General features: G+C 51.1%; 1 protein-coding gene across 5 annotated transcripts in view; it reads left to right on the forward strand.

The window, feature by feature from the left end:
* The window catches only part of LOC149345277 (uncharacterized), a 215,048-nt gene extending 196,784 nt beyond the window's left edge, over positions 1–18,264 (forward strand). For all 5 annotated transcript variants that reach the window (XM_089546559.1, XM_089546560.1, XM_089546561.1 and 2 more), the window contains one exon: positions 16,088–18,264. In XM_089546559.1, coding sequence (XP_089402685.1) covers positions 16,088–16,248 — 161 coding nt within the window. In that variant the 3' untranslated portion in view covers positions 16,249–18,264. The remainder of the gene's footprint in view (positions 1–16,087) is intronic.
* Positions 18,265–20,417: the final 2,153 nt, after the last annotated feature.

Here is a 20,417-nt window from a genome sequence, read left to right on the forward strand (position 1 = left end):
TCTGAGTCATCAACCGCAGGACCTGAGTCCAGTCCACCGCGCTAGCCGACGTCTGCAAGGGGACGCACCAGAGTTCGGGAATCTGCCGGACCCTACCCGGAAGCGGAAGCCAGCCGCAACGTCTACCATGAGCTTGCCCCAGACGACGACTCCGCTCATTCTTCACCAGCCCCGGGTGCCACCAACCTTCGACGCTTCGCCTGGCGCCGACCCCGAAGATTGGCTGGAGCAGTTCAACTGTGTGGCTATCTTCAACAACTGGGACGATGCCACAAAACTTAGGTACGTCTTCTTCGCCTTGGAGGGACCAGCAAAAGTCTGGTTTGAGAATGAGGAAGCTAACCTTACGAACTGGGAAACCTTCAAGGAGCAGCTTCTAAAGACCTTCACGAACGTCGTGCGAAAGGAGAGAGCCCAGCAGCTGCTACAGTCTCACATACAACACCCAAACGAGACCGTTGCTGTGTACACTGCGGAAATGAAGCGTCTCTTCCGGCGTGCCGACGCGAGCATGAAGGAAGAAGAGAAGGTGAAGTTGCTTATGCGAGGAGTTAAAGAGCAACTATTTGCCGGCCTCGTTCGCAACCCACCGAAAACCGTCGCAGAATTCGTACAAGAGGCATCCACAATGGAGAAAACTCTTGACGCCCGAGCCCGCCAGTATGACCGCCAGCAGCGCTTTCTGTCAGCAAGCTGCATGGATACCGCTAACAACGATAACCTGCGGGAGGTTATACGTGAAGTTGTGCGAGAGGAGCTCCGACGATTGCTGCCAACGGGAACGCAGCCGCAACTTTCATCGCTCACTGACGTCATCCGGGACGAGGTTCAACAGGCCTTGGGTGTGACGCCGACACCCACGCAGCCTCTGCAGCCCCCAGCCATGACTTACGCCGCAGCTGTGCGCCGTCCTGCACCTCGACGACGGGACCCAAGCCCCTATCGCCCTCAGCCAGCTGCGTTGGACCGCCGCCCACTCGCCCCAACCCGCCCGTCCTACGAGCGACGCGCGCAGCCGAGGAAATGCGACGAGTGGAGAACTCCCGACCAGCGCCGCCCACTATGCTTCCACTGTGGTGAAGCCGGTCACGTCTTCCGGCACTGCCCATACAGAAGACTGGGCATCCGAGGGTTCTCCTACGACGCTCCACGACCCCGACCCGGCCAGCGACCAGCCGAAATCGAGGAGTTTTTGCGTCGGGAAGAATACTCATCGCCGAGCCTCCTATCACGTTCTCCGTCGCCATCGTCCCCGCGCTTTGTATCTCCTAGCCGAGGTTACGCCGTGCGTGGACGCTCCCCCAGCCCCCGAAGGTTAAACTAAATAAAGCAGCCTCTGGAGGTGAGGTTGCTTCTAAGCGCAATGACAAAGATCCTCCATCGGCGAGTACTCAAGACCATGCCTCAACGACGACACCGACAACGACGAAGCGGCCAGACTTGAAGCTTTTACCGCTGCCCAGTGAAGTAACCTCGCAGTACGCCCACCGCAGCCTCACTACTCGACGAAGCCGAGATCGGACACCGAAGACAACGTACAATACGAGAACGCGAACAAGTGACCTTGAAGTTACGGTCGACGGTCACGCGGTTACTGCCTTGGTGGACACTGGAGATGACTACTCTATCATGAGTGGCCCACTCGCTGTCCGCCTCAGGAAGGTGACAACAACTTGGGATGGCCCGCTGATCCGCACTGCAGGTGGCAACCTGATTACGCCGTCAGGACGCTGCACCGCGAGAGTTACTGTAAATGGGAGAACCTATGCGACAACCTTCCTGATCCTACAGCAATGCTCGAGAGACGTGATTTTGGGAATGGACTTCCTGAACGAACATCGGGCGATCATCGACCTTCGATCTAAGTCGATCAAGCTTTCCACGGAAAAAGCCATACCTGTTGCGACGGGCGCGACTCATCACGTTGCCTTAAACGTCCTCGATGAAGCATTGAGCGTGCCGCCCCAATCAAGTGTTCTCGTCGGCATAGGTACCGGAGACATCGAAAATGCCGAAGGCGTTATCGAGGGGAACACCCAGTTACTCCTGGATCGAGGATTGGGCGTCGCGAGGGGAGTCGCCGAAATCCGAAATGGCCAAGCCCAGGTGTTGCTAACCAACTTCACGGAAGAATAACGGCATCTAAACAAAGGTACGACGATCGCTTTCCTCGACGAGCTGGCAGATATCAGAGACGTATTTGCCCTACCCGACCAACCCGCAGAACCATCTGACCAAGGCCATCAACCCACGTTCGACATCAACCCGTCATTACCCCGGAGCAGACAAGACCAAATACGCAGTCTTCTTCAAAGGTACACCGATTGCTTCTCATCAGCATCGAATGTGCGACGAACCCGGCTTGCCAAGCACCGCATTGTCAGAGACGAACACGCACGACCACTGCGACAGAGCCCCTACCGCGTATCGCCGCTAGAACGCCAAGCTATCCGCCAGCAAGTTGAGGAAATGCTTCGTGACAATGTCATACAGCCATCGAGGAGCCCCTGGGCAGCACCGGTCGTCCTAGTGAAAAAGAAAGACAGCACCCTTCGCTTTTGCGTCAATTACCGCCGCCTGAACAACATTACGAAGAAGGATGTCTACCCCCTCCCCCGCATCGACGATACACTGGACCGGCTGTGCAACGCTAAGTACTTCTCATCGATGGACCTGAAGAGCGGCTACTGGCAAATTGAAGTCGACGAAAGAGATCGCGAGAAGACTGCGTTCATCACGCCAGACGGACTCTTCGAGTTCAAGGTGATGCCATTCGGCCTCTGCTCTGCCCCAGCGACGTTCCAGCGAGTAATGGATATGGTGCTCGCAGGCTTGAAGTGGCAGATTTGCCTAGTCTACTTAGATGACGTTGTTGTCTTCTCCTCAAGCTTTGAAGACCACCTCAGAAGGCTTCGGATAGTGCTGGAAACGATCAAGTCTTCAGGCCTGACACTGAAACCTGAGAAGTGCCACTTCGCCTACGAGGAGCTGCTGTTCCTTGGTCACGTTGTAAGCAAGGATGGAGTTCGCCCAGATCCCCAGAAGACGGCTGCGATCGCAGTGTTTCCACAGCCTAATGACAAGAAGGCTATACGCAGATTCCTTGGATTGTGCGCTTATTACCGGCGATTCGTCAAGAACTTTTCGCGCATCGCTGAACCTTTGACCCAACTTACCAAGGCTGACGTGCCTTTTAAATGGGAAAGGCCACAAGAGGAAGCTTTCAACGAGCTGAAGCGCCGCTTACAGTCCCCTCCTGTGCTCGGGCACTTTGATGAAAACGCCGAAACCGAAGTTCATACCTATGCAAGCGGGGTGGGCTTAGGAGCGGTCCTCGTTCAGAAAAATGGCAGACAGGAGAAAGTTATCGCGTACGCTAGCCGTTCACTGTCGAGAGCCGAAGCCAACTATTCGACGACAGAAAAAGAATGTCTCGCCATTATTTGGGCCACGTCCAAATTTCGCCCCTACCTATACAGACGACCATTCAAGGTTGTGAGCGATCACCATGCTCTGTGCTGGCTGGCCAATTTGAAAGATCCCTCCGGCCGCCTTGCTCGTTGGAGCCTGCGTCTTCAAGAATTCGACATAACGGTAGTCTACAAATCTGGCCGCAAGCATTCCGATGCAGACTGCTTGTCACGAGCTCCTGTCGACGCAGCACCCGAAGAGGAAGACGACGACGCTTTCTTAGGACCGGTAAGCGCCAGCAGTTTCACGCAGCAGCAGCACTCTGATCCTGACTTGCAAAGCCTAGTTGATTATCTGAAAGGCAAGACCGCTTCGCCTCCCCGAGGGTTCAAGCGCCAACTGTCATCCTTCGTCCTTCACAATAATGTCCTCCTGAAGAAGAACTTCGCGCCCAACAGGACAGTACATCTTCTTGTCGTGCCCAAGAATCTTAGGCAAGAAATTATGCAGGCATGTCATGATGAGCCGACTGCAGGACATCTCGGGATTGCTCGCACGTTGCACCGCATCCAGGAGAAGTACTATTGGCCACGGCTAGCTACCGACGTTTCCCATTACGTGAAAACGTGCCGTGAGTGTCAGCGACGCAAAACGCCTCCGACTAGACCAGCCGGACTCCTGAACCCCATACCACCGCCAACTAAGCCTTTCAGCAAATAGGGATGGACCTCCTCGGCCCCTTTCGGACCTCTTCATCAGGAAACAAGTGGATCATCGTGGCCACCGACTACATGACCCGCTACGCCGAAGCAAAAGCGTTGCCTAGTGGTACCGCAACAGAAGTCGCAAAATTTTTTGACGAACAAATTCTCCTGCGACACGGCGCCCCGGAAGTGCTCATCACAGACAGAGGAACGGCGTTTACAGCGGAGCTGACGCAAGCGATTTTAAACTACAGCCAGACAAGCCATCGGAGGACCACTGCCTATCATCCGCAAACCAACGGACTCACGGAGCGTCTGAACAAGACCATCGCAGACATGCTCTCCATGTACATCGACGCCGAACACAAGACGTGGGACTCTATTCTGCCCTACGTGATCTTCGCCTATAATACTGCCGCCCAGGAGACAACCAGGTTTACTCCATTCCAGCTGGTATACGGCAGGAAGCCCACGACAACACTCGACGCAATGCTCCCGCACGTTTCCGACGAAGACAACCTCGACGTCGCCGCCTACCTTCATCGCGCCGAGGAAGCCAGAAGACTTGCGCGGCTTCGCATTCAAGACCAGCAGCACACCGACGCCCGACGCTACAATCTGCGCCGACGAGACACGCATTACAAGCCAGGTGATCGGGTTTGGATATGGACGCCAGTTCGCCGCCGTGGATTGAGCGAAAAGTTGCTGCGACGCTACTTTGGCCCGTACAGGGCTCTCCGTCGCATCGGTGACCTCGACTATGAAGTCATCCCCGGCGGCACGACAGCATCTCAGCGACGCCGCCCACGCCCGGAAGTCGTACATGTCGTATGCCTGAAGCCATATTATGAACGCTAAAGGACTCGAAGTTTCATTCTCCGTGTTTATTTTCATTTTAAAGCATCGAGACGATGCTTCTTTGGAAGGGGGGTAATGCCACTTATTATTGTAGTGTTTGTTCGTTCACGCTCAAGGCTGCAGGAAAGGGTTGTTATCACTTGTTCGTGACGCGAGAAGCGACCACACTAATCTCGATTGATCGCAGCCATGAAAGGCTGCATCTAGGTTTTTCCAGATTTCTGTAGATGATCTTGTCTTGTTATCTGGAAGTTTCCTTGCCGGCTTTAAATTGAGCGATGCCGCGAGCGGCGGACATTCGTAGTTCGACGATTGACGAGCACGCTTGTTGCTTACGCCGCCACCGAGTGAGTCAGTTCTTTTGCGGGCGCAAGTCAGCCCAAATAAAGAGCTTCGTTTGCAAGTATTTCGGGTGTCTTCCTGACCGCTGGACTGCCGTCACTACAACGTGACAATATTTAGCCACTGTCAAGTAGGAAGGCAGTACCTTAGAGCATCATGTCTATGAAGGCAAGCACATTCAGTAGTGGCCCCCCGTTTTATTTGTGAAAAATGTTCCTGTCACAAGTTCCTTACCATAGCCTTAATTTTGTTCTGTTCCGGCCAACATATGTAAATGTTGTACTGCACAGGTGAGACCGGGTTGCTAGTTGGTACAATTCACCCATGTTTTGATATCAACGCCCTGTGGTTTTAATTTGCATTGTAGGCAATATTTGTACCTGAAATGAAGTATTTACAGATGTCTGCAAATTATTAAATTTTTGATTGACAAATGAACATAAATTATAAAAATTGATTGTGAATTAAATACTGTTGAATACAAATAATGCAAAGGACGTGGTTAATTTGAGAAACATGGGAGAGGCCTTTGCACTGAAGTGGGCGTAGTCAGGCTGATGATGATGAAATTTTTGAAACGCACGCACGCACGTCACACACACACACACACACACACACACACACACACACATGTATATATATACATACAAAGCAGAGCCATGAAAGAAATATTTTGCCCACATTTTAACACTGTTGTGTTCCCCATTCATGAGAAAATCCGGTGTCGCTGTTATGAGCGAAAAAATCATGGGCATGGCTCTGGCAAGTGGTCCCCAGAGAGCAACCTGGGATGCAGATTGGCCACCTAGGTCACATGACCTCACGGCACCGTCAGAACCTGCCTACCGTGTCGGGTGGCAGTTAGATTAATTACTGGTCACTCGGGAAGAGCAACCTGGGCCACACAAGGCCCACCCCTGGGAGCACCTGCCATCGCAGGGCTGTGGCACACCGCTGCACCACCAGGGTATGGGGACTCCCAGGGATCTACGAATGTAAAATATGGATATCATACCCTATCGCATCATACCCTTGAGGCGGAGTGTAAGTGTCCCCTCCAATTTTTTACTCATCATTCTGATTAATTAAACCCATTAAGAGCTATCACATTGAATTGGTTGGGCAGAGTTGTGTGACTTCAGCTCTATTTCATAGAATAGCGCACTGTACAGTCCTCTTGCACCGAACTTGGCTAGCCTAAATGCTCAGTTAACGTAAAACTGAGCATGTCCCTCGGTTGAGACACTTTCGCAGCAACTGTGAACAATGTCACCTACACGCAACAAGTGCATAAGAAAGTGCACGCCCGCACGAAGCTTCCCCCTTCACCTTTGCACAGAGGCGTGGAAAAAGCTTGTGAGTTTTTTTTTGCTGTTGTTTTTTGAGCAAAGGCGTTTTGCAGGGGTGCTTTCTTGCATGCATAGAGAAGGGCCAAAGGAGCTCTAGGCAATGCCTTTGGTGCTGTGTGTCGCCCCTGGACGACAGAGGCGTGCAAGCATGGTGTGTGCCTGATCACTAGCACAAAATGTTGCAGGAGGTATATTACATTGTGGCGTCCTCAGTATGTTGTCACAATGTGGATAATGTTCTCCTTGTCACAAGTCTGCACTTGTGATGGTGTAGAAGATAAATGGCATTTTTGCCATCTGGCTTGCAGTTATTATTTGTGTCTGCATTCTTGTCTGACACTTTTGTATGTATTTATGGAGGTGAATTATTTTGCCACAGGCAACGTGAGATAAACAAACTACAGTAAAAGCTCGTTAATTCGAACTTCACGGGACCGGGAAAAAAGTTCGAATTATCCGATGTTCGAATTATCGAATGGCCGCGAAAAAACCGACAAGAACCATTTGCATTACGGTATATGTAGGGTATTTACTCGCGTAACGAACCCACTCACATAATGACCCCCCCCCCCCCCCCCCCCCCCCCCCCCCCGATTTTTGCCTAAGAATCTGAAAAAAAAAAGCGTCAGTCGTTAACGCTTCCTTCCGTTTGGCACCGTCACGGCCCACAACGCATTTCTTGGCCGCGCGCCAAGATGCTGGGCAGCGATAAAATCACTTATCGCTGGGCAGCATCTTGGCGCGCGGCCAAGAAATGCGTTGTGGGCCGTGACGGTGCCAAACGGAGGGAAGCGTTAACGACTGACGCTTTTTTTTTTTTTTTTTCAGATTCTTAGGCGTGGGGGGGGGGGGGGGGGGGTTAGCTTCAGCAAGGGGGAAGCGAACTTTGGCAGAGTGCCAGCGCTTGTTTGGTTGTGCAAGCCTCGTTTTCAGTATGTTCGCCTTATGTGCCATGGGCGATTGGGGCGGACGCCGTCTACTGCCTCTCAAAAGCCTGCGTCTTGTTCGCGCTGAGCGCGTGCTTCCGTTGGCGTGACCGATGGGTGGAAGCATGGACGACACTCGCAAAGAAAAAAAAAACTTTTTCGCTCGTAATTTGTAGCGCCGGTCCGAAGTCATAGCCTTCATGGGCGTTGGCTGGGACCGCGCTGACAGTGCTTATCCGTATTTTCGAATTAACAGGGCTCGAATTAACGAGTATTTAGATGAGAGTTCCGGAGGTTGCGCGGAAAAGAGGGTAGGCAGTCGCCAGCGCGGTCGCCAACCCCTCCCTACCCTCCCGTGCCGCCGGCCACCGCGCCGGTGATGGTGCCATTTAAGTTTTACCCACTTTTCCAAGGTTTTATCTAGTTCCATCTTCTGTCCCCGTTTCGTACGCAGCTAACTATGCGGAGGAGGTGCTTTTTTTTTTTTTTAGCCACATGCTGTGTGCCAAGCCGCCCAGACGCGGTGGCGCGTAGTTCGAATTATCCGTAACGGAACCGACTCGCTTTCGAATTAACGGGCTTTTTTATACACAGATCTCTATGGAGCTTGGCCGGACCAAGTAGTGTAGTTCGAATTATCCGAAAATTCGAATTATCGAGTTTTGAATTAACGAGCTTTCACTGTACTAAGCTGATGACAGCTTATGGCCTAGGTTTTTTTTTTACATTCGGCAAGAGCAGACGGCCAACCGTGAAGCCGCCAATGAGACGCTAAAACGGGCCTGTGAGACGGCACTGCCGTGGCGATGCGCACGGACGAAGCGCAGAGCGCGACTTTGCCCCCATTTCATCCAAAAGAACATGAAAAGGTCCACTTCTACTGCGTGTAACTCACGTTTAAGCATGGAGTCCTCTGTGAAATTACTGTAGTACCTGAGGTACTAAGCAGAGGTGTTGGCACCGCACCTAATTATTGTCCCGCAGTCTGTCGCGTCATTGGTAGCGAAAGCGCCATTTGTGGAAGAACACATGGGCAGTGCACTCGCCCAATATTTCCCAGGCCGCACCCTGTGATAACGAGGAAGCATCACTTTATGTCTGCAACGCAAATAAGAAAACCATAGCTGTGCACTTCTCTTATAACGAGGTTTACTTAAATAATGAATGTGTGGAGATGAATCGCAGACAACTCGTTGTCGGGTCTCCACAAACATATTTGGCAGGACCCGCTCAGCCAGGCGGGAACAGGACAGCACGCTGCCGGCATTCAGTTGAGCTGCTACCGAATTCAGTCTGTGCGTGCTTGGCAGGCGTGCTGGGTCTGTCGTCATTTTCTGCAGCCAGACCACAACGACACACTATAGGCTCCCCCCCGCCCCCCCTAGAGATGAAGCCATGAGTGAAGTGTCAATGGCGAAAAGAGGATACTGTTGTGCGTACCACATTCGGCGAGGACTGGCACGGTCGGGAGGAGATGCGGCGGCACAGTTGGGATGACGTCGAAGTCAAGGTGGGCAGGTTTAAGACCGTCAACTGGTAAGACCGTCACCTGGTGCGGACCATCGTATGGTGGCCGTAAGGGTGGGCGTACGGCGTCGTGGCGAACAAAAAAGACGCGAGTGCACCGCTGGAGGTCGGGGGGACGTGGACACGACGAGAAAACTGACGCTGACATGGTGGAACGACAGTGCTCATAGTGCTACGTAGACAATAGGCATAATCTGAGACGTCAGCAGGCATGGGTGACGAGGGTTCGAAGAATTCACCAGGGACACGGAGAGTAGTGCCAAACGTTAGCTCTGCTGCACAGGTCGAAGAGTCACTGCGAATTGCGGTGCGGAGATCAAACAGGACAAAGGGTAGGCACTCATTCCATGGCAAAGGAAAAGCGGACGACATAAGTGAAGCTTTCAACTGCCGCTGAAAACACTCAATGACATTGTTGGGAATCTGGTGGTAAGAGGTCGTCTTGATGTGTTTGACGCCGAGGAGCCGAGATAGGTTGACAAATAATGTGGAGTCAAATTGATGACCACAATCAGTCGTAATCATGGAAGGGACACTGTAGTGGCTTATTCAGAGTGTGATGAGTGCTCTTGAGATCGACTCCACTGTTATGTCCAGAAGGGGCATCGCTTCAGGCCATCTTCTGAACCTGTCAATGCAGGTTAACAGGTAGCGGTGGTCCCCGCAGGGAGGAAGGGGACCTACAATATTGGCATGCAGGTGGCTGAAGCGGACGGGAAGGTGCCAAGCGGTGTGTCAGTGCACTTTGCTTTGCTGAAAGCTGAGGCACCTGTGCAATCAGCGGCGAACGTCCACGTTATAACGAGCCGTGGCGCGGCGATGTGTTGTGCGGATGCCAGGTCTCTTGAATAAACAGCGCGAACGAAGACGAGCACAAAAGACAAGAAAATGGACGACACAGCGCTGACTAACAACTGAGGGTTTATTGCTGATCACACAAGTATAAATACATAGATGTCGGCAGAGAGGGAAAGGTATACAAAGTGCAAAAAAAAAAAAAGATGCATTTTTTTTTTTTTTTGCACTTTGTATACCTTTCCCTCTCTGCCGACATCTATGTATTTATACTTGTGTGATCAGCAATAAACCCTCAGTTGTTAGTCAGCGCTGTGTCGTCCATTGTCTTGTCTTTTGTGCTCGTCTTCGTTCGCGCTGTTTATTCAAGATGCTTAACCAACTAGCCCGCCAAAACGTGTTAACGGATGCCAGGATGGGCCAAAGAATGGCGGGCATCAAACACGGTTCGTCGGTATGGTGGAGGCACGCAAGGGCGAGGGCGACTGGTCAACTTATCACAAATGAGGGGAACGGCGCTGTCAGGGAGCAAGACATCCTCCAACACCAGAGAGGTGTCACGCGTGCCAAACAGTTGCAGCTCGGCATCGGCTCATTGAGCAGTAGCTATAGGTGTGAAGTCAATGATTGGCTGTCCATTGTCCGTCGCATTGACTTCAGCACGAGAAAGAGTGTCGGCAACTTTGTTGGACTTGCCGCTGACGTGACAAATGTCGCAGGTAAATTCGGAAATGTAGGCGAGCTGCCCGATTCTGCGAGGAAGTCAGAGGTTTGTGGTCAGTGAGGATATAAAAGCTGCGTCCCTCGAGAAAACGACGGAAGTGATTCACGGCTGAATATATTGCTAGCAGCTCTTGGCAGAAGGTGCTGTAGCGATGCTCAGGGGGCACAAGCTTCTTGGAAAAGAAAGCAATTGGCTGCCAAACACCAGCGACGAACTGTTGCAAGACTGCGCCGACAGCAGTGTCCAATGCGTGAACCATAACTGATGTGGGAATGTCACATATGGGATTAACCCGGAGCGTCACGCCGGTAATGGCTGCTTTGATGCTGCTGAATGCGTGGTCAGCGATATTGGTCCAAGCAACAAGAGTGGTCGGCTTGCTGCGGCCCGAGAGAAGGTCGTGGAGAGGTTGCAGTATTGCAGCACAGCTAGGAATGAAGCGCCGATAATAGTTGGTGAGGCCAAGAAATTAGTGCAGTTGAAGGGGGGTGGTGGGCCAGGGAAACTGACTGATGGCGGTGACACGGGCCGGTAACGGGCAAATGCTATAGGCTCGACGTGATGGCCAAGAAAGTCCAACTCTGCAACGCCGAACTCGCTTCGTCGACCACAAGACCAAAGCGGCTGAGTCTTGCAAGCACTTGACGCAGATGGAGCTTGTGGGCCTCTGCCGTAGGGCTGAAGACGAGAATGTTTTTAAGATAGGCAAAGCAGCACGTCAAGCCGCGTAGGACTTGGTCAACAAAGTGCTGAAAAGTCTGGGCTGCATTGCGAAGACCGAAAGGCATCCTCAGATATTCAAACATGCCAAAAGGTGTAGTAATGGCGGTCTTTGGGTTATCCGAGGGCTCCACAGGAATCTGGTGATATGCCTTCACAAGATCGACCTTGCTGAAGATTGTGCAGCTGTGAAGGGCCGATGTAAAATCTTGGATGTGGGGAATCGGGTTGCGGCCAGGGATTGTGGCCTTGTTGAGAGCCTGGCAATTGCCGCATGGGCGCCAGTCGCCGGTCTTTTTTGGGCACCATGTGGAGGGGTGATGCCCAAGGACTGGAGGAGGGACGGATGAAGCCAAGCTCCAGCATATGCTTAAATATTTGTTTGGCGACAGCGAGGCGACGAGCGCAAGCAAACACGGGAGGCCTAGTCGTCACAGTGTGATAAGTCACGCTGTGAGCGACCGGTGCTTGAAGGGACGGGGCTCGGAAGACATCCGGACACTCGGCAAGTACACTGGACCAAGGGTCGGAAATGATGCTGTGTTAGGCTCGTTTCAGAATCTAGTATGTGGTTTTGCCGCATGTCAACTAGAAGCTTGTAGTGCCATAGAAAGTCAGCGCCGATGATTGGCGAGCACATGTCCGCGATTGCAAATACCCAGGAAAAGGTACGGCGGAGTCCGAGGCCAAGAGTCACCGAGTTCTGGCCGTATGTCCGTATGGTCGATCCATTGACTGCGGTCAGAGGGGGAGAGCCTGAACGATGGTGACGCTCAGCCGACGTAGGCGGAAGAACACAGATCTCGGCACCAGTGTGGATGAGATAGCGACTTTCGTTACACGGTCAATGACGTGGAAGATGCGACTGTATCAGGGGCAGAGAACACCAATCGCCTTCATCGTTTGGCCAGACCGTTTCCCCCAAAGGAGCAAGGCTGGCGGCACTGGCGTGCACGAGAGCCGTTGCGGCGGTGATACCAGCAATAGGTCCTGGAGGGTGGAGAACGATTGCCAGGAGTATTGGAGCTTGTATGGCGGGGTGGAGACGAGGAATGCGGGCAGCGAGTACGAAGGGCTGCAACCTCAGCTGTAAGCTGCGCTACCTGCCGGGTTAGCTCTTCATTAACGGCAGTGAGGCGGGCATAGCAATCCTCAGCAGCTGCACTGGGTTAGCTCTTCATTAACGGCAGTGAGGCGGGCATAGCAAACCTCAGTAGCTGCACTTGGTAGCTGAGGGGCAAGTGGGCGATCAGTTGTTGCAATGGAGGTAAGACCGACGTCCATGATCTTATCTGCCAGCGTAGCCAGGGTTCCTGGGTCTGAGACGAAGACGCGCTCAGGATCATGCGCACCTGCGGAGGCAGGCGCTGCAGGAAGAGTTCCGGCAGGAGCGCGCTGTCGTGGGGAGTAGCCAAGTCTCCATCCAGGCCGGTCATGTGATGCAACAGCTCGGTAGGTTTGCGATCTCCGAGCTCTTCTGAGGTAAGGAGCTGCTGCAGACGACGTGGCTCCGTTTCAGAAGTTCGCTGGATGAGCGTCACTTCAAGAGGATCGTAAGTGCGATCGGCAGGCGGAGAATGGAGGACATTGCGAACAACCACAGCAGCAGTAGGCGTGAGCGCACCAATGACATGGTCGAACATGGGCACCTGCGAAGTGACACGGTGCCGCCGGAACAAGGCCTCAATGGTCAGGAACCAAAGTTCCGAGTTTGGGAGCTTGTAGGCGGAGACCGCGGACTCATCAGGTGGCGGCGTGAGAGGCGACGGAGACGGTACATGAGTGAAGAGATCCATGGCCAGAGCTTACACAATGGAAGGTAGGCAGGGTCTCGAGCTCTGGGGGTGGTAGGCCTAGCGAAGTGGCTGATGCAAGTGCAAGGCAAGAGCAGAGAACCAAGGCGCGAAGTCCGGAGTCACCAAATTTGTGGAGATGAATCGCAGATACAAGTCGTTGTCAGGTCTCCTCAAATATATTTGGCAGGACCCGCTCAGCCAGGCGGGAATGGGACAGCGCGCCGCTGGCATTCAGTTGAGGAGCCACAAGATCCAGTCTGCGCGTGCTTGGCAGGCGTGCTGGGGCTGTCGTCGTCTTCTGGGGCCAGACCACGATGGCATGCTATAAATATAAAAGGTTGGAGTTTAGCTCAGTTAAGCATGGTTTAGCAAAATCGTCCTGACGACGTAGACTGCTCCAGCCGGCTTGCTCATGTCCGTAGCAAGAACTGCAATGCAAATACAGCGAGACCAGTGGCGGCCCCCTTTTCCAGCAAACGGCGAGCCGCGTGGTTAGTTACATCTGCCAAGGCAGCGGTCGGCACGGCTGCGGTGAGCATTTTCAGCTGCAGCGAGTGACGTGGTATGTCACGTGGTTGCCACACCTACACCGCTCCTCCACTCGAAGGTCAAATTGTGGCGCCAATGACCTTGGCTTGACTAGGCACGTAGAGCTTTCGCTTTAAAAGAAATGAGTTACCTAACGTAGTTAACAATGTCAGAAAAATTACCACGCGCACGTGCCCTGCTAAAGATTGCGAGAAATAGCTGCACAGTTGGGATCTTTCTTTTGCGTTTTTTTTTTATTAGAGGGGTAAAAAAAATTGGTTAAATTTGAAATCGGGCCTGTTCAGAATATGCCCCAGAATTAATTTTTTTGAGAGGAGCAGGGGAAGGCTATATATTCTGGAAGAGAAAAAAAGAACTTAATAAAGGGCGGAAAAAACTGATTATTGAAAATCATTACGGAGCCACTCGTAACAATCACGATCAGCTGACTCTGCTGCTGCACTCAAGATTAATTTTTTTTTATTGAAAATAGCTTCGCATGCTTATGCCATGTCCAAATAGCAGCATGCATTCGGCGTCAACAAAAATGACCCTTCTTTTGGCTAGCAGGGAGGAATCGGACCCCGGCTGATTGCGCTTTCCATCGGATTTCTATGCAAACCTGAGATGAGTGGTGAGTCGGACTGGGGAAACATAGAGCCATTGTACTGTTTCGAAAGCAGTTCTCTTTAGCCCACATTGAAGGCAGCGTCGACTTCCCGGATTTCGAGCAAATAAGGCAGAGGCAGCCTGTTTTCGTTCCTTCAAAGACTGGGAGTGTTTCCTGGGAACCAAGGCTGACCTCATTTTCATTACTGTTTTGCTTGGCCCACAGCTGACCATAGTGCTGGAAAGTTCGGCCCCATCATGGGATAACTGGCATGACCTGCCTTGCGCACCGAAATTATTCGCGCGCTTCAGGTGCGCTCTCAGGGAGCTCAGAAGAACTGCGTAACTCAGGACTGTAAGGAGCCAGTTCCAAATTTATATTGCTCATGTGTTTTAGCTTTAGCCGTGAATTGCGCCTTAAAGAGGAGCCACACCGCGTTCAAACTGAGGTATCTACCTTCACGTACCCAAATGTTTCGCGTGCTTCAGTGGCTCTTTGAGCGAGTTCTGAGGCTTCTATCGCCAAAATGGCTTAGCAGCAATAAACGTATAAGGCCCCCGCGAGTTTCCAGCGGTGTTTGCGCTGTGCACGATGTCGGTGAAAAGCTGGCAGCTTGCAAATGGCCAGATCACCACCACAAGACGGGCTCTTGTCTCTTAGCTGTTGTCATACAGGTTTGAAAAACTTTCCTGCGTATAAAAATTTTTATTGAGAAGACTGAGGAAGCAGTTTTGAGAAAACGTCAATAAAGTCGCTGAGAACAGTTTTATTCATCAAAGTTTCCCTTGACAGAAGACGTGCTAGAGGATCCTTAGTACTATGAAGAAGGCCAAATTCGAAACCGAAACCAAACCTGAGTTTCTGATCAAAAACTTCAGAGCAATGAACTTTTGCACGTATTTGAAACGAAGTGACCATGTCAAGATGCATTCTTTTCCATTCGATGTGACGACGAAGGAAAAGGACAAAAAAAAATTATTTTTGAACTCATTAATAACCAAGTGTTGTATATCTTGTAAAAGATGGAGAATTTATCAGATAATCGCAAAATTCAAAATCGAATTTTTTGACAAATTAGTCTCACCCCACCCAGCGCTTTCGTGAAGGTGTGTTCCTCAACAATGAACTGTTGCAGCTGAAGAGCGCAGTGGCTCCTCCCTCCAGCCACCAGCAGGGGCCGCAGCATCGTGGCGGTCCCATTGGCTGGAGGGCCTCTGCAGAATGTGCTGCTGCTATACTCCATTTCATACATAGCAGGCAACACTGCCAAAGCTAGCGCACCTGTTCGCACATGGCGAAGTCCGCACGCAAAAAGTAGTTCGCCATACAACCAAAGCGAACACAAGCATATTTTGTTGTGGCAAAGCTAGTGACAAAATGCCGTGACTGGCACCTCCTGGACTTCGGTTTGCCTCTTGCCACATTTTTGTTCTGCAACTTGTCGAGATTTCGAGAAGAAAAAAGTACACGTGGCGGTATGATACGCGGTTGGTAGGGTGAATCGGTTCTACTAAATCTGCGCCCAAAAAGTAGTTCACTCTCTGTGAAAATTATGGCCAGAGAGCCCGAACAGCTTCGACCGTGATTTTCAATGCTATCACATCTTTTTATACCGCTCTTTGTATTCGTCCAAACAGTGACCGGAGTTTCGAGAAGAGTGAATGATACGTGGCGGAGTAATATGGTTTCGCGCATGCACTCCTTCTGGAACCTCCACAGCGTTGCCTGCTATGTATGAATAGGAGTATAGTGTTTGGCTGTGGAGGATGGTTGGCTTCACTGTTGTGTCCCGTGCAGAGCAAGCCGGGCAGACAGATGTCGTGGTGCTGTCCAGGGACGAGGTCTACCAGCTGCTCACCCCCGAGTTCTTTGCGTCCCTCCAGCTGGCCGAATTGGGATACATCGTCACAACGGCGGGCACCGTCATTGCCCAGCGCTCTGTGCACAGCACTAAGTGAGGGCCCGCAGGTGCTTGTCACCACCACCTTGTAAATGCTGCAGGTGCCTTCCCATTTGCTTCCCTTCCCTTTTCCTTCGCCTGAGAACTGGTGCTCTGCCAACTCAGCGGCAGGACGCACCCTCAAATAGCAGCTCATTCTAAACATGCAGCGGCAAGTGCAGCAACTATTCGAAGACACGTTGATAGCGACAGTGCCAGGCAGCAGCAAGGGTATAGGTAGGCAGGAAGCAGCTTTGGCCAGCTGGGCATGACTGTTCATCTTGTTGGCGCTGTCATCGTGACCAGAGATATGTCTAGTACTGTGTCCTACTACACAAGCCTTTTCATCAGAAAAGAAAAGAGGATGCTTTGCAGGCCACAACTGCTTGCTGAACTCACCGTGCACTGAAAAGTGGCCATGGCCTGGTGCTGCCATTATCGACGTGTTGCTACTCTGCTGTTCCAGAGATTGATTGCTTGCACTACACTGGCAAGGAAAAGAAAAGCTCGATTGCTTAGCTTCATACAGATGCATACAAGAGTTAAGAAGTTTTCTGTGAACTTGTGTGTGTACCTTTTCCACTCCACTTGTCAATTGCAAACTCAATTTCTCGCCTGCAACAAACGGTGCACTACTCGGCCATCTGTGGTGACCTGCTCAGCATTTTGACACTTGCGCAATTCTTCAGGACCTGCCCTCGTTGCAAACTGGCATCACTTGCCTGACATGGCAGAAAGTTTAGTTCCCCCCTGGTGCTCAGCACCTGGGGATTGCCTGGCAAGTGGCTGCATGTGCTTTAGGCAGCCATTCACTGTCAGCAGGTGCAGCAGTGCAATTAGGTTCAGTGCATTCTTTGTTGCTCTGCTTGTGCCATTGTGCTGCGAGTTTCTTTCTGATAATTGATCCACTTTGCCGCGTTGCTCATTGACCAATTCATGCATACGTGGGCTTGAAGCACAGCCATTATTGCCTTGCGTTTTGAGCCCCACATTTGTCACAGGAGGCAGTTGTTCCCCCTCTTTCTTCCTGGAAGATGCCTGCAGCATGTTTTCAGGTGGGCAAGGTATTCTGTGGCCTCAACTCGATTGTCTGCATTTGCTCATGACAAAGAAATACACATTTTTCGTGCACTTGGTGGTATCAGCTGAGAGTTCCGTGACTTTTAATGTGCATTTGAATTATTTGCAAGCTTCTCTTCATTCAATTTGATGTTATTATTTATGTTTACTTGCTTTACTGGGTGCGATTTGCTTCGTCAGAATTACCTGTCATGTTGAGATTTCACCTGTGCTTTCATTTTCAACATGTACCCGCAAAAGTGCTAGAGGAACTAGCGTGAGGCTTTTTAAGCAGCCTGGTTGGCCTGATGCAGGCAAATGATGTCCTTAGTATTCGTTATGGAAAGTTGGCTTTGTTTCCGCTTTCCTTCTCAGTACCACAATACTGCATAATGTGTGTTTGCGCCAGCCGTGATTCGTGTCACGGTTTTCACTCGGTTTCACACAGCACTTGAGGCAGTGCATTTTATTTGTTGTGCTGTGATTTTTGTCCACCATTGATCATACACCTCAGAAAAAAGGGTTTTATTTTGTACATTATTTAGTATTTCAATGTTTTGGAAGTGATTTTCCTGTTCACAACTAGAAGTGGTAGTCTTTAGGGCCACGGTTTCTGTTTGATGGTTTTTAATTGCTGGCTCGGACAATACAAAACCATCAGATGAGGAGATTCTCGTCATGTTCTTTGCAAACTCATAAGCATTCTCACATAACCTTAAATATTGACTTAAACTTCTTATTGTGTGCTGAAGCAGATGGTGAATGTTTGAACTGGTGTGTGTGTGTTTGCATTTTTTTTATGCTGTAGAGCACATTCCAGAGTGCCAATTTCTTGTTCCTCGCACGGGTTTATACATTCATCATGTTGTTGCCTTGTGCATCATTAGTCGAGTGCATTGTGATCAGCTCTGCTCTGTACAGTTTTAATCTTGGATGTGAAATCCTGAAATAAATAATTTCACAAGTTTTATATGCACTTTTGTGTGTCTGTGTAATGGACATGACTGAGACATGGCTGGACTGCAAGTGATGATTATACAACCTGCTCTTGTATTAATCCCTTGGTAGCCAAATTGTAGATGAATGAAATAAATAATAATGGCTATATTATCAGAGCTTATGCACTCACATTGAAAGTATAAGTTTGTTAACTTGTTAGTATCACTTATGAAGGTAGCCAACAGCCACTGAAACCAAGGAGCATTGGGGAATGTTTTTTTCCTTTAATATATGGCGTTGGCTTGGTTTGGTTTATGGGGTTTAACGTCCCAAAGCGCCTAAGGCTATGAGAGACAAGGGCTCGGGAAATTCGACCACCTGGGGTTCTTTAACGTGCAACCATTAGAGATCATTATAGCAATCTCTACAACGTAATTATTTTATCTCATATAGGTGCTTGATTAGAAAGCAGAAGAAAAAGGAAGCTTTGTGGTCGGAGAAATAGATGGATATATGCTCGACTTGCTGCACCAATGCCTGGTTCTCAAAGACGAGGTCTGCGCAAGTATTTCGTGAGATTGTCAGAGCTGTGGGAGGCGGTAGGAGCGAGAGGAACGGGATGTTCTCCCGCATAAGTGACAAGAATTTCCCGCTTGTCTTTATACGTACAGGTGCGGCCAGAATAATACGGAGCACGGGGAGGGTCGCGGAGCAGCGGAAACGTGCTTATGCGCGCTGCCAAGCAGAGGCGACAGGAACTGTCTTGATTTGGACGCGGCGAGATGGAGCCGGTAGCACGGACCCATTTTTTTCCGCAGGCCTATCAGCATCACAGCATATAGCATGCAGTCCCTTGCTCTATGATCGACTGATTCTCTGCTGACAGCGTCATGCGCTTCGTTGCCCCGTTTCTCGCATCGAGGAGCGGCGCGCACTGTAAACGGGCCGTTTACAGGGCCGTTTACAGGGCCGCAGGGCCGTTTTGGCATTGCGTGTTATCTCGGCCGTTCAGTCTGCGCGGCCACCGCTTTGCAGTTTAGTCGACACATCTTCCACCGTGGTCGACACCGAGGCTGAAGTGAGCACGCCTGGATGAAGGCAGCACCTGGCGGTGTTGCCCGAACCACATCAGCATCTTTCGAACAGTGATAACGGCAGGGTTGCAGCAAAGAGGGGGGCTCGGCGGCAGGCACTCTCGCTGCGCGCGGATAGCCAGGGGTGTCTTTGTTGTGCTGATAGGTGGCACTTAGATGCTGTTTCTGCCAGCTTGGCCGCCTTTCGTGTGCTCCGTATTATTCTGGCCGCACCTGTACATTAAAGTCCCACCCACCCTGGCAAATGGCAGTTAATGGTTGATCGCTCACCGCTGTCGGGCTGCATGCCCGCGTCTCTCTCTCATCGCCCCAGGTACATATAAGGGAGGCTGAGGGGCCCACTGACCCAGAGAGCCAGTTATGCGCACTTGCTTTGCTTAAAATGATCCCTCCACCCCCCTAACTTCAGGATTCTGCTGCTACTTATCAATGACCAACTGTCACTACACCCCCACCCCACATAGCTTAAAGCACCATTGAAGTGTCCACTGTTCCAAGAGGGCAGCTATGCCCCTTCCCTCTGGTTCAGGTGTCCACCGAGATGTGTGAGACAGCTACTGTGCGTTTCCTTTCCTCAAAAACCAATTTACAAATTTTACCCTCTGCTAAATTCAGGAATGATCGTAGGACTTTCCCATGTATCTTCCAAAGCTGCGTTGCATACATCACTCCTGTATAGAGGGGATTGAAGAGCAAGGGCTACTAGGTCATGTTAAAGTGTTTGCACGGGCTAATTGTTTTTCACTTTTTATGCAGTCCCACCTAAACAAATGTGACGGTACATAGTGCTGGGTCACAAACTTGCAACCAGAAAAATGGCCGTAACTTGGGACCATGCTTAGATGGGAAGAAAACGATCTAGCACCAGAATTGATTGTTAAGCTAAACGCCTACGGCGCCAGTAGCTTGTTTCCCCCTCTCGCTGATTACTACCGTGTCCTTCGGAAGTCTGGAGGGGTCAAGAATGGAGACAGCGCGTCGAGCGCTTTGGACGCTCTCCAAGGCCACGGGAAATGGGGAGCGCGCCGAGTCCCAGTTGCGGCCGCTTTTAGCCAGCCTTTCTTTTACACCGCCTTTTAAACCGTCCTTGTATTTT

This window comes from Amblyomma mixtum, chromosome 5, assembly GCF_055824585.1.
Source record: "Amblyomma mixtum isolate Tamu chromosome 5, ASM5582458v1, whole genome shotgun sequence".
In the NCBI taxonomy this organism is placed as follows: domain Eukaryota; kingdom Metazoa; phylum Arthropoda; class Arachnida; order Ixodida; family Ixodidae; genus Amblyomma; species Amblyomma mixtum.